Source organism: Zea mays, chromosome 4 (assembly GCF_902167145.1).
Source record: "Zea mays cultivar B73 chromosome 4, Zm-B73-REFERENCE-NAM-5.0, whole genome shotgun sequence".
Taxonomy (NCBI): Eukaryota; Viridiplantae; Streptophyta; class Magnoliopsida; order Poales; family Poaceae; genus Zea; species Zea mays.
This window is the reverse complement of record NC_050099.1, coordinates 248,367,096-248,382,065: the sequence shown is the minus strand read 5'-3', so window position 1 is coordinate 248,382,065 and position 14,970 is coordinate 248,367,096. Positions and strand designations below refer to the sequence as shown.

General features: G+C 54.7%; 1 protein-coding gene across 1 annotated transcript; it reads right to left on the bottom strand.

Moving 5' to 3' along the window:
* Window positions 1-452: 452 nt before the first annotated feature.
* On the bottom strand, window positions 453-1,998 carry LOC100285828 (ATP binding protein). Its single transcript, NM_001158718.1, has one exon. The coding sequence runs from the start codon at window positions 1,895-1,897 to the stop codon at window positions 767-769; it is 1,131 nt and encodes a 376-aa protein (NP_001152190.1). The 5' UTR covers window positions 1,898-1,998; the 3' UTR covers window positions 453-766.
* Between the last annotated feature and the right edge of the window lie 12,972 nt (window positions 1,999-14,970).

Below are 14,970 nucleotides of genomic sequence, written 5' to 3'. Positions count from 1 at the left end.
CTGGCGAAGCAATCGCTTACCCTCTGTCGTCGTCCTGTCCTTGCATTGCATGCAGCCGTCCATCCATGTTCCGACAGCAGGATGGTGTTGGCGACGCTAGACTAGACCTGGCAAAGCGCCTGAAGGAGTGAGCCTCGTCTTTGAGCAGGATTTCCCGCCTTCAGTTGCAGATGCAGTCACCCCGGTGAATGAATGCTCTCCCCATACTGTGCAGTATGCCTAGTTTCCCTGCTATATATATCATGCCAGAAAACAAATGATACCTGTAGGGTCTTCACCCTTGGTTCCTTGCTCTGTGAAACGCATTTTATCAGTCCAGTGTTGCATTGCATGGACAGTTTATTTTTGTATGACACTTGGTAATAGTCTCGACACCAAGTTGCCCTCAAATGCCAGGAAACAGTTCTTTTTTCGTCAGTTCCTCAGCTCGGGCTTTCATTTCTCATAATTTCGAGAGGAAAAAAAAAGTCATTTCATAAAGATTCGTAATCTGTGCTTGTTTACAACAAGGCACTGCGTGACAACAGCATAGTAGCATAGCAGACAAGAAAGGCTTGGCGCCGACAAAGACATTTGCGCCATTTCTAGATCTAAATGACTTCCTGAGCTTCAATTCTTTGGATGATCCATTACTACTCCATCCATACCATTAGTAAAAAAAACGAGAGAAAAAAAGAAGATCACCAGCGCTCCACAGGATTGCAGGAACCAGCTTATTGCATTGAAGACACTGGCGTACGCATACTCTCCTTGCAGGCAGTTTGCGTCATGAACTCATCCTGCGCAGCCACTTGAGGGAGTTCTCGAGCTCAGAATACGCCGTCACCTCGGCGAAACTCTTGGTCTGGATCGCATAATCAAACACCTCATACGCGTCCGCGACGCTGCCCGATCGGCACAGCGCCCTGACGAAGGAGGCGTACGCTGGCGACTCGAGCTTCGTCCCAGCCGCCGCCATGGACTTGTACACCTCGACGGCCTTGTCCAGCTTCTTGTTCTTGCAGAGGCCCATGAGCAGCGTGCTGTAGGTGCGCTCGTTGGGCTGGCACCCCTTGCCCTGCATCTCCTCGAGCAGCTTCAGCGCCCCGAGCGCGTCGCCCTTGACGCACATCCCGTTCATGAGCGAGGTGTAGGTGACGACGTCGGGGAGGTGGCCCTCCGCGGCCATGGCGTCGAGGAAAGCCCTGGCCTTGGCGACCATCCCGGCGCGCGCGAGCCCGAAGATGAGCGTGTTGTAGGTGACGAGGTCGGGGTCCACGCCGTCGCTCCTCATCTGCCGGAACACCCTGAGGACGGCCCCGGGGTCGTCCGCCGCGACGTTCGCCTTCATCAGCGCGTTGTAGAGGTGCGCGTCGGCGCGGACGCCGTGGTCCCTGAGAACCGGGAGGACGCGGGAGATCTCGCGCGGCTCGCCGCGGCGGCACACGGCGTCCGCGAGCGCCAGCAGCGCCCCGCGCGGGGCCGGGTTGGGGCGCGGGCAGCCGTCCTCGCCGGAGGGGTGGAGCTTGTCGAGGAGGCTCCGCGCGGCGGCGACGGAGCGGGTGGTGAACAGACGGCGGAGCAGGAGCGCGAGGGAGTGTGTCGGTAGCGGCACGTCCGGGGGCGCGGACAGGGCCAGTGCGGCCGCCGCGTCGATGTCGGCGTCCGCCGCCGCGCGGATGGCGGCCGCGAGGTCGGCCGGCGTCCGGATGGGCTTCCGCTCCTCGTGCACGGCCGCCACGGGGGCCACGGCTGTGAAGTTTTTGGAGCTCCCGTGGGGGTTCTTGCCGGGCTTGGTAGGATTGGCGGGCGGATGAGCAGACGGCGGCTGCGTGGAGGGAGAAGCGGCATGGGATCTAAGCTTTGTTTTGGGGATGAGGGCGAGGGAGAGCTTCGCGGCGTGCCGCGCCTTCCCCATGCTGCGCGTCCCCTCGGCCGCTTCCCGCGGGGCGGGCAACGGCGGCGACGAGGGCGGGAGTGCGGGTGGGTTTGTGCGGCGGCTTCGTTGAGCTGTAGAAGCCGGCGCCGCAGCGTGGATTGGTGGACAAGACGACCTGTGTTGGGCTGCGCATGGAACGATGCGGTTTCGGCCCAAGAAACTCTGGCCCGTTGGCTTGTTGAAATACTGGGTTGTTTGCCCTTTTTTATAAGGTTCTTTGGTTTTGCATAAATAAAATGTACCATATGCTCAATTATATAATCCAACTGTTTATTTTGGTTCTTGATATTTTTTGGACAAATGTCCTGCAGCTTATAGGCTCATTCTATTATACTTCCTACGTTCCAAAATATAGTTCTTGAGCTCACTTTTTTTTCGTCTACATTCATTCCAACGATAATAAATATATTCATGTTACCTAATGTGATTAGTTTAAAATGAATTATATTTTGGGACAGAGTGAGTGTTACATTGAAAATATTTCAAATGTTTAGTGCATATATAACGCTATAATTGTTATTATTTAGCTTTTTAAGTGCCTCTTTCTTTGCATTGAAAACATGTGTAGGGGCAGAGTAAGCAACAAGTTCGCAATGCTGATCCTTCCTTTTTGTTTGATTTTTTTGTGCATCTTTAACTGAATCTTTGATTTTAATTTCGAGTGTTCATTATAACAGATTGACAATATCTTCAAGCAAGTTTTGTTCTTGAGTTTAGTCTCGAGATGTTATGGTGTTTGTGCTTGGTATTATATTCGTGGAGATATGTTTTTCAACTGAAAACTTATGTTTATCCCTTTTGTTGTTGTTGTTTTTTTCATACGGTGTAATGGAAACCTGACCGTTGTGAATTCCTCGAAGTAACCGTGACAAATAGTAGTAAATGGTCACGAGACTTCTACGTGTAACATATGATTCTTGTTTCATTAAATTTTGCCATAAACATGTTATGTGGTATATATTAACCTGTCTCGTGCTTATGGACCAAATCTTTTTATGGCCTTAGAGCGTGTTTGAGAGCTGCAGTACAATTTTTTGAGTATTTCTTTTTATGCTCCCAAATTTCAAGGTGTCAAACACCTTAAGGTCAGTATATTTTCCTCCGCTAAATTTTAGGATGAATATTTGCAAACCACAGATTAATTAGGATGAATCAGACAAATGCACGAACAATATAGCAGAATACGAAGCAGGTATCCTCGGACTCCACAAGCTACGAGCCCTAGGGGTGACAACATGCATAGTCAAAACTGATTCTAAGATAATCATCGACCAAATCAAAAAGGACTGCTCCGCTAAAGAGTCAGTTCTCATGCAATATTTCTCGACTCTGCGAAGCTTAGAAAAGCAATTCAAAGGATTCACATTGCAACACATAGAGAGGGACAAGAATGAAGAGGCCGACATATTGGCGAAAGCAGCAGCAAAAGGCGACCCACTGCCATCTAATGTGTCCTTCCACAATCGGCACACCAGCTGTAAGAAACACCGAAGGACTGCAGATAACACAAGACCCCAACGACCGCGAATTGTACTTCTGATAATGACCGAAGACTGGCGGGCACCCATCACCTTATACCTTTAAGGTTATTATCACCATCTGACCAAAGCGAAGCCAAAAGGTTGAAATATAGAAAACGTGACTTCGTTGTGATAGACAGACAACTATACAAGAAGGGATAATGCATTACTTGCTTATCATAAAATATTCTTGTTCGACCACGAAATTGCAAATAAATTATCAAGACTAATAAATATTTTATAAGAAGATAACCTCAAGTTTCCACATAAAAATGGTAAATTGAAGTATTGATTACGTTCAACCTTACATATTTAGAGCGATTTCATGTGTAACTCACACAATAAGTGGAAACAAAATAGAAGAAACGTTGACATCTTGTGGATTTTATGGTCCCATTATTTTTATGACTATATGTGGCCATATGTTGTACCTCCGTATAATTTCATGAGTTTTTTAGCCTATTTGTGCATTATTAATTTCTTTTTACATAAAATCATCAAAATATAATTAAATTCATAAAATACACTAGTTTCAACCCAAAATTGCAAAAAAGTTACCAAAACTAATAAACATTCTATTCGAATATAACATTAAGTCACGACATGAAAATGATAAGTAAAGTATTGATTATGTTGAAACTTCGATACGTATAGTGATTTCACGCGTAACTCACGCAATAAGTGGAAGTGGAATGGAAGAAACACCAGCATCTTATGGAGAACTAAACATGTCCAAATGTTTTTGAAACTTCGATACATATACTGATGCTATTTGTGTATTATTAGTCTATAGAAAATCATTAAAATGCAATTAAATTCATTAAATACTCTAGTTTCACTCAAGAATTGCAAATAAGCTATAAAAACTAATAAGCATTCTATATAAAGATAACTCAAGTCCTCACATAAAAATGATAAAGTAAAGTACTGATCGTGTTGAAACTTGGATACTTAGAGTGATTTCACATGTAGCTCATACAAATAAGTGAAAGTGAAATAGAAGAAACACGTGCATATCATGGATCTTATGACCCAAACACATTTTATGGTTATATTTGGACATATGTTGTGCCTCCGTAAAGTTTCATGAATTTCTGAGGCTATTTGTGTATTATTAATTTCTTGTTATAGAAAATCATCAAAATACAATTAAGTTTATAAAATTTTTGTAGCATTGACCGAAAATTGCAAATAAGTTAACAATACTAATAAACACTCTATAAAAAGATGACCTTAACTTCCCACATGTAGATAACCTTAAGTCCCCATATGAAAATGATAAAGTCTATTAATTTGATATAAAATTAGACATTATTTCAATGATTTTGGTCTAAATACGTGTTTAAACAAAACTGTGATGTACTACAAAGTTATAGATCTCTTTGAGCTCTACAATTTTCAGATAATCTTTACATTCATTCGATTTCATATGTAAAAGTTATGATTTTATAACTTTATTATGCAGAAAAAGAAAAACGGGTACCCGTATCCGACATGAATATCCGGATATTTACCGGGTAGTCATCACTGTATCCGACTTGAACCCGAAGATGCATTATCCGGTATTATCTATATCTGTCCCGAATAAGAAAATATTCGAATTCGTATCCGAAAAAACGGATATTTATACTATTCATATTCGATACTCGATGTCACGATGTGTACCCCTTATGTAAGGACTATATAATAAATTCATGTTCACTTAGGCCGTCTGCAACAGTCTATCTAAAGTTTACCCCAAATTACTGTAGACTGTACTTGTCGGGGACCATAATTAGGGGTACCCCCAAGACTCCTAATCTCAGCTGGTAACCCCCATCAGCACAAAGCTGCAAAGGCCTGATGAGTGCGATTAAGTCAAGGCTCGGTCCACTCAAGGGACACGATCTCGCCTCGCCCGAGCCTAGCCTCGGGCAAGGGCATCCGACCCCGGAGGATTCACGTCTCGCCCGAGGGCCTCCTCAAGCAACGGACACACTTTCGGCTCGCCCGAGGCCCAGTCTTCGCCAAGAAGCAACCTTGGCCAGATCGCCACACCGACCGACTGCACTGCAGAAGCATTTAATGCGAGGATGGCCTGACACCTTATCCTGACGCGCGCCCTCCAGTCGACAGAGCCGAAGTGACCGCAGTCACTTCGCCGCTCCACTGACCGGCCTGACGAGAGGACAGTGCCGCCTGCACCACTCCGACTGCTGTGCCACTCGACAGAGTGAGGCTGACAGCAGCCAAGTCCGGCCTCGGACGCCATAGGAAGCTCCGCCTCGCCCGACCCCAGGGCTCGGACTCGGCCTCGGCCCCGGAAGACGACGAACTCCGCCTCGCCCGACCCCAGGGCTCGGACTCGGCCTCGGCCCCGGAAGACGACGAACTCCGCCTCGCCCAACCCAGGGCTCGGACTCGGCCTCGGCCCCGGAAGACGACAAACTCCGCCTCGCCCAACCCAGGGCTCGGACTCGGCCTCGGCCCCGGAAGACGACGAACTCCGCCTCGCCCGACCCCAGGGCTTGGACTCAGCCCTGGCCTCAGCCGACGGTCTCCGCCTCGCCCGACCCAGGGGCTCGGACTCAACCTCGACCTCGGAAGACAGACTCGACCTCAGAGGAGCCTCCGCCTCGCCCAACCCAGGGCTCGGACCGACCACGTCATAGGAGGGGCCATCATTACCCTACCCCTAGCTAGCTCTGGCTACGGGGAACAAGACCGGCGTCCCATCTGGCTCGCCCCGGTAAAACAAATAATGATGGCGCCCCATGTGCTCCATGACGACGGCGGCTCTCAGCCCCCTTACGGAAGCAAGGAGACGTCAGCAAGGACTCGACATCCCCGACAGTTGTCCTTTCGCAAGGCTCCAGCACTCCTCCGACGGCCACGACATCACACGAACAGGGTGCCAAAACCTCTCCGGCTGCCACGACGGCATGTACTTAGGGCACTAGCTCCTCTCTGCTAGACACGATAGCACACTGCTACATCTCCCATTGTACACCTGGACCCTCTCCTTACGCCTATAAAAGGAAGGTCCAGGGCCCTCTTACAGAGGGTTGGCCGCGCGGGGAGGACGGGACGGCGCGTGCAGGCCTCTCGCTCCCTCCCACGTGGACGCTTGTAACCCCCTACTGCAAGCGCACCCGACCTGGGCGCGGGACAAACATGAAGGCTGCGGGTTTCCCCTTTTACGCCTGTCTCCCTCTGGTTTTTCCCCCTTCGCGCTCCGTCTCGCGCCGACCCATCTGGGCTGGGCACGCGACGACAATTTACTCGTCAGTCCAGGGACCCCCCCCCCCCCCCCCCGGGGTCGAAACGCCGACAGTTGGCGCGCCAGGTAGGGGCCTGCTGCGTGTTGACGAACAGCTTCCCGTCAAGCTCCAGATGGGTAGTCTCCAGCAACCTTTCCAGCCCGGAACGGTGCTCCGTTTCGGGAGTCTTGAGTTCATGTCCCTCGACGGCGGCTACGACATGATACTCCTTCCCCCGTCGCGCGACAGCGACAATGGCGGCCAACAACCCGCCCGCCGGCGGCGGAATCGACGACGTCTTCCCCACGTGGCGGAAGAACAACATTCGGGTTTGTCCCGTCACCTCCCCCGCCGACGGAGGAGGAGGGGGGCAACCAAGGCCAAGCAGGAGGCGGCACCTCGTCGGCTGTCGAGCGAGTCGACGGCGCCGGCGCCCCAACGGGGGACACGTCGGGCATCGACCTCACGTCTAAGACGAAGACGAGCTCCGTTTCCCCGCAACATGCCAACTCCAAGCGGACGGACGACGCCAGCACGCTCGCAAAGGACTTGCTGGGCGTCACCCTCGTACCTGAGACGACGGTGCAGTCTGCCCCTGACGTGACTTCGTCACCGCCCGTTGACGAAGAGGTACCGACCGATTCCCATCTCGTGCCTTTTGGATTCAGCCTCGACCCACCAAGCGACTTCGCTTCGGTGGACGCTTTCATAGAGGCGAGTCCAAACCCTCCGGGGTACGGTATGCGATCACCCTGGGACCGGCTGACAGCCTTCTCGACCTACGGGCCCTCAGGTTCCGAGGAAGATGACGAGCCCGACTTTTGTGGGGATTTCTCCAGACTTGGTAACCCCAGTGCCATGCGGGACTTCATGACCGCATGCAACTACTGCCTTTCTGGTTGTTCCGACGGTAGCCGCAGCTTCGGCGACGAGGACTGCGGCCCAAGTCGTGAATGTTTCCACGTCGATCTAGGGGTCCCGACGAAGGCAACCATCTTGGTATATCGGAAAACGGTGATCCCCCTAGGCCTGCGCCTCGCGTTGACATCCTTCGGGAGCTAGCTGTGGTCCCAATCCCTGCGGGGGGTCAGGACTCACAGCTCGAGCAAATCCACGAGATGCAGGCCAGGCTCGACGAGGGAGCAGGAACACTTGAGTCGTTCCGCCGGGACATCGGGCAGGAATGGGCAGGCCAACCTTCGGCAGGAGAAGCGCGTCATCTACCCCAGGGCATCCAGCACCACATCACCGACGATGTCAGGGCAAGGCCGCCACCGGCTTCCAGTGGGGTCGGCCAGAACCTGGCTGCAGCGGGAACACTTCTCCGCGCGATGCCGGAACCATCAACCACTGAGGGGCGGCGTATCCAGAGAGAGCTCAAGAATCTCCTGGAGGATGCCGCGGTCCGACGGGCCGAAAGCTCTGCCTCCCGAAGGCAGGGGTACCCCTCGGAGCATCGCACCGCGACTTCCTAATTCATGCGGTAAGCCTCGGTCCACACCGGGCGCACGCGCAACACAGCGCCCGCGGCCCCGGGTCGCCTAGGTAACGAGCACCATCACCGCAACCGTCGAGCCCACCTCGACGAGAAGGTGCGCCGAGGCTACCACCCCAGGCGTGGGGGACGCTACGACAGCGGGGAGGATCGGAGTCCCTCGCCCGAACCACCTGGTCCGCAGGCTTTCAGCCGGGCCATACGACGGGCGCTGTTCCCGACCCGGTTTCGAACCCTGACTACTATCACAAAGTACTCAGGGGAGACGAGGCCGGAACTGTGGCTCGCGGACTACCGGCTGGCCTGCCACCTGGGTGGAACGGACAACGACAACCTCATCATCCGCAACCTCCCCCTGTTCCTCTCCGACACCACTCGAGCCTGGCTGGAGCATTTGCCTCCGGGGCAGATCTCCAACTGGGACGACCTGGTCCAAGCCTTCGCCGGCAACTTCCAGGGCACGTACGTGCGCCCTGGGAACTCCTAGGATCTCCGAAGCTGCCGCCAGCAGCCGGGAGAGTCTCTCCGGGACTACATCCGGCGATTCTCGAAGCAGCGCACCGAGCTGCCCAACGTCACCGACTCGGATGTCATCGACGCGTTCCTCGCCGGCACCATCTGTCGCGACCTGGTGAGCAAGCTGGGTCGCAAGACCCCCACCAGGGCGAGCGAGCTGATGGACATCGCCACCAAGTTCGCCTCTGGCCAGGAGGCGGTTGAGGCCATCTTCCGGAAGGACAAGCAGCCCCAGGGCCGCCAGCCGGAAGATGTCCCCGAGGCGTCCGCTCAGCGCGGCACCAAGAAGAAGGGCAAGAAGAAGTCGCAAGCTAAACGCGACGCCGTCGACGCGGACCTTGTCGCCGCCGCTGAGTACAAGAACCCTCGGAAACCTCCCGGAGGCGCCAATCTCTTCGACAAGATGCTCAAGGAGCCGTGCCCCTATCATCAGGGGCCCGTCAAGCACACCCTTGAGGAGTGCGCCATGCTTCGGCGCCACTTTCACAAGGCCGGGCCACCTGCAGAAAGTGGCAGGGCCCATGACGACGATAAGAAGGAGGATCACAAGGCAGGAGAGTTCCCCGAGGTCCACGACCGCTTCATGATCTACGGTGGGCAAGTGGCGAACGCCTCGGCTCGGCACCGCAAGCAAAAGCGTCGGGAGGTCTGCTCGGTGAAGGTGGCGGCGCCAGTCTACCTAGACTGGTCCGACAAGCCCATCACCTTCGACCAGGGCGACCACCCCGACCGCGTGCCGAGTCCGGGGAAATACCCGCTCGTTGTCGACCCTGTCATCGGCAACGTCAGGCTCACCAAGGTCCTCATGGACGGAGACAGCAGCCTCAACATCATCTACGCCGAGACCCTCGGGCTCCTGCGGATCGATCTGTCCTCGGTCCGGGTAGGCGCGACGCCTTTCCACGGGATCATCCCCGGGAAACACGTCCAGCCCCTCGGACAACTCGATCTACCCGTCTGCTTCGGGACTCCCTCCAACTTCCAAAGGGAAACCCTCACGTTCGAGGTGGTCGAGTTCCGAGGAACCTACCACGCAGTGTTGGGGAGGCCATGCTACTCCAAGTTCGTGGCCGTCCCCAACTACACCTACCTCAAGCTCAAGATGCCGGGCCCCAACGGGGTCATCACCGTCGGCCCCACGTACCGACACGCGTACGAATGCGACGTGGAGTCCGTGGAGTACGCCGAGGCCCTCGCCGAATCCGAGGCCCTCATCGCCAACCTGGAGAGCCTCTCCAAGGAGGCGCCAGACGTGAAGCGCCATGCCGGCAACTTCGAGCCAGCGGAGACGGTCAAACTCGTCCCTCTCGATCCCAGCAACGACGCCTCCAAGCAGATCCGGATCGGCTCCGAGCTCGACCCCAAATAGGAAGCAGTGCTCGTCGACTTTCTTCACGCAAACACCGATGTTTTCGCGTGGAGTCCCTCGGACATGCCCGGCATACCGAGGGATGTTGCCGAGCACTCCCTGGACATCCGAGCCGGAGCCCGACCCGTGAAGTAGCCTCTGCGCCGATTCGACGAAGAAAAGCGCAGAGCCATAGGCGAGGAGATCCACAAGCTAATGGCGGCAGGGTTCATCAAAGAGGTATTCCATCCCGAATGGCTCGCCAACCCTGTGCTTGTGAGAAAGAAAGGAGGGAAATGGCGGATGTGTGTAGACTACACTGGTTTAAACAAAGCATGTCCAAAAGTTCCCTACCCTCTGTCTCGCATCGATCAAATCGTGGATTCCACTGGTGGGTGCGAAACCCTGTCTTTCCTCGATGCCTACTCAGGGTATCACCAAATCAGGATGAAAGAGTCCGACCAGCTCACGACTTCTTTCATCACACCTTTCGGCATGTACTGCTATGTTACCATGCCGTTTGGTTTGAGGAATGCGGGTGCGACATACCAAAGGTGCATGAACCACGTGTTCAGCGAACACATTGGTCGAACGGTCGAGGCTTACGTCGATGACATAGTAGTCAAGACAAGGAAAGCCTCCGACCTCCTTTCCGACCTTGAAGCGACATTCTGGTGTCTCAAGGCGAAAGGCGTAAAACTCAATCCTGAGAAGTGCGTCTTCGGAGTCCCCCGAGGCATGCTCTTGGGGTTCATCGTCTCCGAGCGGGGCATCGAGGCCAACCCGGAGAAAATCACGGCCATCACCAACATGGGGGCCATCAAGGACTTGAAAGGCGTAAAGAGGGTCATGGGATGCCTTGCGGCTCTGAGCCGCTTCATCTCACGCCTCGGCGAAAGAGGCCTACTTCTGTACCGCCTCTTAAGAAAAGCCGAGTGCTTCACTTGGACCCCTGAGGCCGAGGAAGCCCTCGGGAACCTGAAGGCGCTCCTCACGAACGCGCCCATCTTGGTGCCCCCCGCTGCTGGAGAAGCCCTCTTGATCTACGTCGCCGCTACCACTCAGGTGGTCAGCGCCGCGATCGTGGTTGAGAGACGAGAAGAGGGGCATGCATTGCCCGTCCAGAGGCTAGTCTACTTCGTCAGTGAGGTACTGTCTGAGACCAAGATCCGCTACCCACAAATTCAGAAGCTGCTGTACATGGTGATCCTGACGCGGCGGAAGTTGAGACACTACTTCGAGTCTCATCCGGTGACTGTGGTGTCATCCTTCCCTCTGGGGGAGATCATCCAGTGCCGAGAGGCCTCGGGTAGGATTGCAAAGTGGGCAGTGGAAATCATGGGCGAGACAATCTCGTTCGCCCCTCGGAAGGCCATCAAGTCCCAAGTCTTGGCGGACTTTGTGGCTGAATGGGTCGACACCCAGCTCCCAACAGCTCCGATCCAACCGGAACTCTGGACCATGTTTTTCGACGAGTCGCTGATGAAGACAGGGGCAGGCGCAGGCCTGCTCTTCATCTCGCCCCTCGGGAAGCACCTACGCTACGTGCTACGCCTCCACTTCCCGGTGTCCAACAATGTGTCCGAGTACGAGGCTCTGGTCAACGGGTTGCGCATCGCCATCGAGCTAGGGGTCCGACGCCTCGACGCTCGCGGTGACTCGTAGCTCGTCATTGACCAAGTCATGAAGAACTCCCACTGCCGCGACCCGAAGATGGAAGCCTACTGCGATGAGGTTCGGCGCCTGCAGGACAAGTTCTACGAGCTCGAGCTCAACCACATCGCCCGACGATACAACGAGACTGCGGATGAGCTGGCTAAGATAGCCTCGGGGCGGACAACGGTTCCCCCGGACGTCTTCTCCCGAGACCTGCATCAACCCTCCGTCAAGACCGACGACACGCCCGAGCCCGAGAAGGCCTCGGCCCAGCCCGAGGCATCCTCGGCTCAGCCCGAGGCACCCTCGGCCCCCGAGGGTGAGGCACTGCACGTCGAGGAGGAGCGGAGCGGGGTCACGCCTAATCGAAACTGGCAGACCCCGTACCTGCAATATCTCCACCGAGGAGAGCTACCCCTCGACCGAGCCGAAGCTCGGCGGTTGGCGCGGCGCGCCAAGTCGTTCGTCTTGCTGGGGGACGGGAAGGAGCTCTACCACCGCAGCCCCTCAGGCATCCTCCAGCGATGCATATCCATCGCCGAAGACTAGGAGCTCTTACAAGAAATACACTCGGGGGCTTGCGGTCACCACGCAGCGCCCGAGCCCTTGTTGGAAACTCCTTCTGACAAGGTTTCTACTGGTCGACCGCGGTGGCCGACGCCACTAGAATTGTCCGCACCTGCCAAGGGTGTCAATTCTACGCAAGGCAGACCCACCTGCCCGCTCAGGCTCTGCAGACGATACCCATCACCTGGCTGTTTGCTGTGTGGGGCCTGGACCTTGTCGGTCCCTTGCAGAAGGCACTCGGGGGCTACACGCACCTGCTGGTCGCCATCGACAAATTCTCCAAGTGGATCGAGGTCCGACCCCTACACAGCATCAGGTCCGAACAGGCGGTGGCATTCTTCACCAACATCATCCATCGTTTCGAGGTCCCGAACTCCATCATCACCGACAACGGCACCCAGTTCACCGGCAGAAAGTTCCTGGACTTCTGCGAGGATCACCACATCCGGGTGGACTGGGCCGCCGTGGCTCACCCCATGACGAATGGGCAAGTAGAGCGTGCCAACGGCATGATTCTGCAAGGACTCAAGCCGCGGATCTACAACAACCTCAACAAGTTCGGCAAGCGATGGATGAAGGAGCTCCCCTCGGTGGTCTAGAGCCTGAGGACGACGCCGAGCCGAGCCACGGGCTTCACACCGTTCTTTCTAGTCTATGGGGCCGAGGCCATCTTGCCCACAGACTTAGAATATGGTTCCCCGAGTACGAGGGCCTACGATGACCAAAGCAATCGAGCTAACCGAGAAGACTCACTGGACCAGCTGGAAGAGGCTCGGGACATGGCCTTACTACACTCGGCGTGGTATCAGCAGTCCCTGCGACGCTACCACGCCCGAGGGGTTCGGTCTCGAGACCTCCAGGTGGGTGACTTGGTGCTTCGGCTGCGACAAGACGCCCGAGGGCGGCACAAGCTCACGCCTCCCTGGGAAGGGTCGTTCGTCATCGCCAAAGTTCTGAAGCCCGGGACGTACAAGCTGGCCAACAGTCAAGGCGAGGTCTACAGCAACGCTTGGAACATCCGTCAGCTACGTCGCTTCTACCCTTAAGATGCTTTCAAGTCGTTCGTACACCTCGTTCACACACAAAGTCTAATCATCAAGGAAGGGTCAGCCTGGCCTCGGCAAAGCTCGACCCTCCCTCTGGGGCTAGAAGGGGGGAACCCCCTCCGCGTCAAAATTTTCCTTAGAAAAGATCTTTTCTACCAGAACGTCTTTCGTGCTTTTCGACTACTTCAGAAGTGGGATCCTGAAAACGACGGAGTACACGTAAGCAGCCAAGGCTGACCGAGCCGAGGGACTCCTACGCCTCCGGGATACGGATACCTCACTCATCACCTTCTGCGATAAGTAACTCACGCTCGGATAAGTGATTCCACGGACCGAACAAGTCTTCACGCTCGAAAACTCTTCTGCCGAAACGATTTTTCGGGCCTTCTCGACTATATCGATAGCAGAATCCTACAGACGAGTAAGAGTACACGTAAGCGGCAAGGCCGACCGAGCCGAGGGACTCCTACGCCTCCGGGATACGGATACCTCACTCGTCACCTTCCGTGAAAAGTAACTCTCGCTCGGACAAACAATTCTGTTACCGACAAATAAGTCCAGATACTCGAAACAAGAGGAAAAGAAACGCAACTTTACAACACGACGACAATATGTTTGGGCCTTGGCGGCCGCAGAAAACATACGCACACTACAAGATAAACCGATCCTGCAGGCTCAGACCTTGACGGAGGGGGAGCAGCAGCACCCTCGGCGTCAACTACACCTTCGGCGAAGTCCGACCTAGCCTCGGATGGCAACGCGGTCGGAGGATCTCCACTCCGAAGGACGACGTCAGCACCGCGCCTGGGCCATCGCCGCCAGGGTCTTCTCCAAGAATCCGGCCCGAGCAGACACCTCGGCCGGCCACCCCGAAGCCTCAGCCAGTTGTCCCCCGAGGACATCAGCCCGGCTCGTGGCCTCGGCAACTCGACTCCGGCGTCGGTCCCGCCAGTGGACGACCCGGCCAGGCTCCGGCCGACGAAGTCTTCTTTTCGAGCCAACTCTGCCTCTGTCCATGCTGACACCGCTGCCTCCGGATTCAGCTCATCGAAGAGCGGCCGAGGGTTCCTTTAACTAAGCAAGAGAAGCCTCGGGCGGCAAGGCCGACCGAGCCGAGGGACTCCTACGCCTCTGGGATACGGATACCTCACTCGTCACCTTCGCACGAGGCAACTCACACTTGGTTAAGCAGTTGTGAATCATCTAGGCCCCTTTGGTGATGTTTTGGTAATTAATGACAACTGCTTGTGGACTAACGATTCTTCGAGAAATAAGAATGCAGGGTTGGACCACATAAAACAGGAAATGTTAGGAGAATCATAAACATTGGTTGTGGATCAGATAAAGGCAAAGGTATAATATAGGTTTTGTTTTTTGCCGGTCTTGAGGAGTTTAGAGAAGATACCTGACCGGATTAGTAGGCTAGATAGCCGTACTATTAAGAGGGGTCAATGACTTTGATCTGTGTGAAACTCAGTGCCTCATAGAGCATCAAGTAGTTGCATTTGCATGAGGACTAACAACGCTTCAAATCTCGTGAGTTAAAAGTTCTTTCAAAAACAAGTTTGAAAGTTGCAAAGTCTTGGATGCGCGGACCGTCCGGGCCTTGAGGGCGGACTGTCCGCGATCCACCAGAGGGTCCGTAGACTGTCTATCTCGAGGGCA

What these genes read in the sequence shown, in the direction of transcription:
- LOC100285828 (NM_001158718.1), bottom strand. Translation starts at nt 1,897, where the DNA reads ATGGGGAAGGCGCGGCACGCCGCGAAGCTCTCCCTCGCCCTCATCCCC.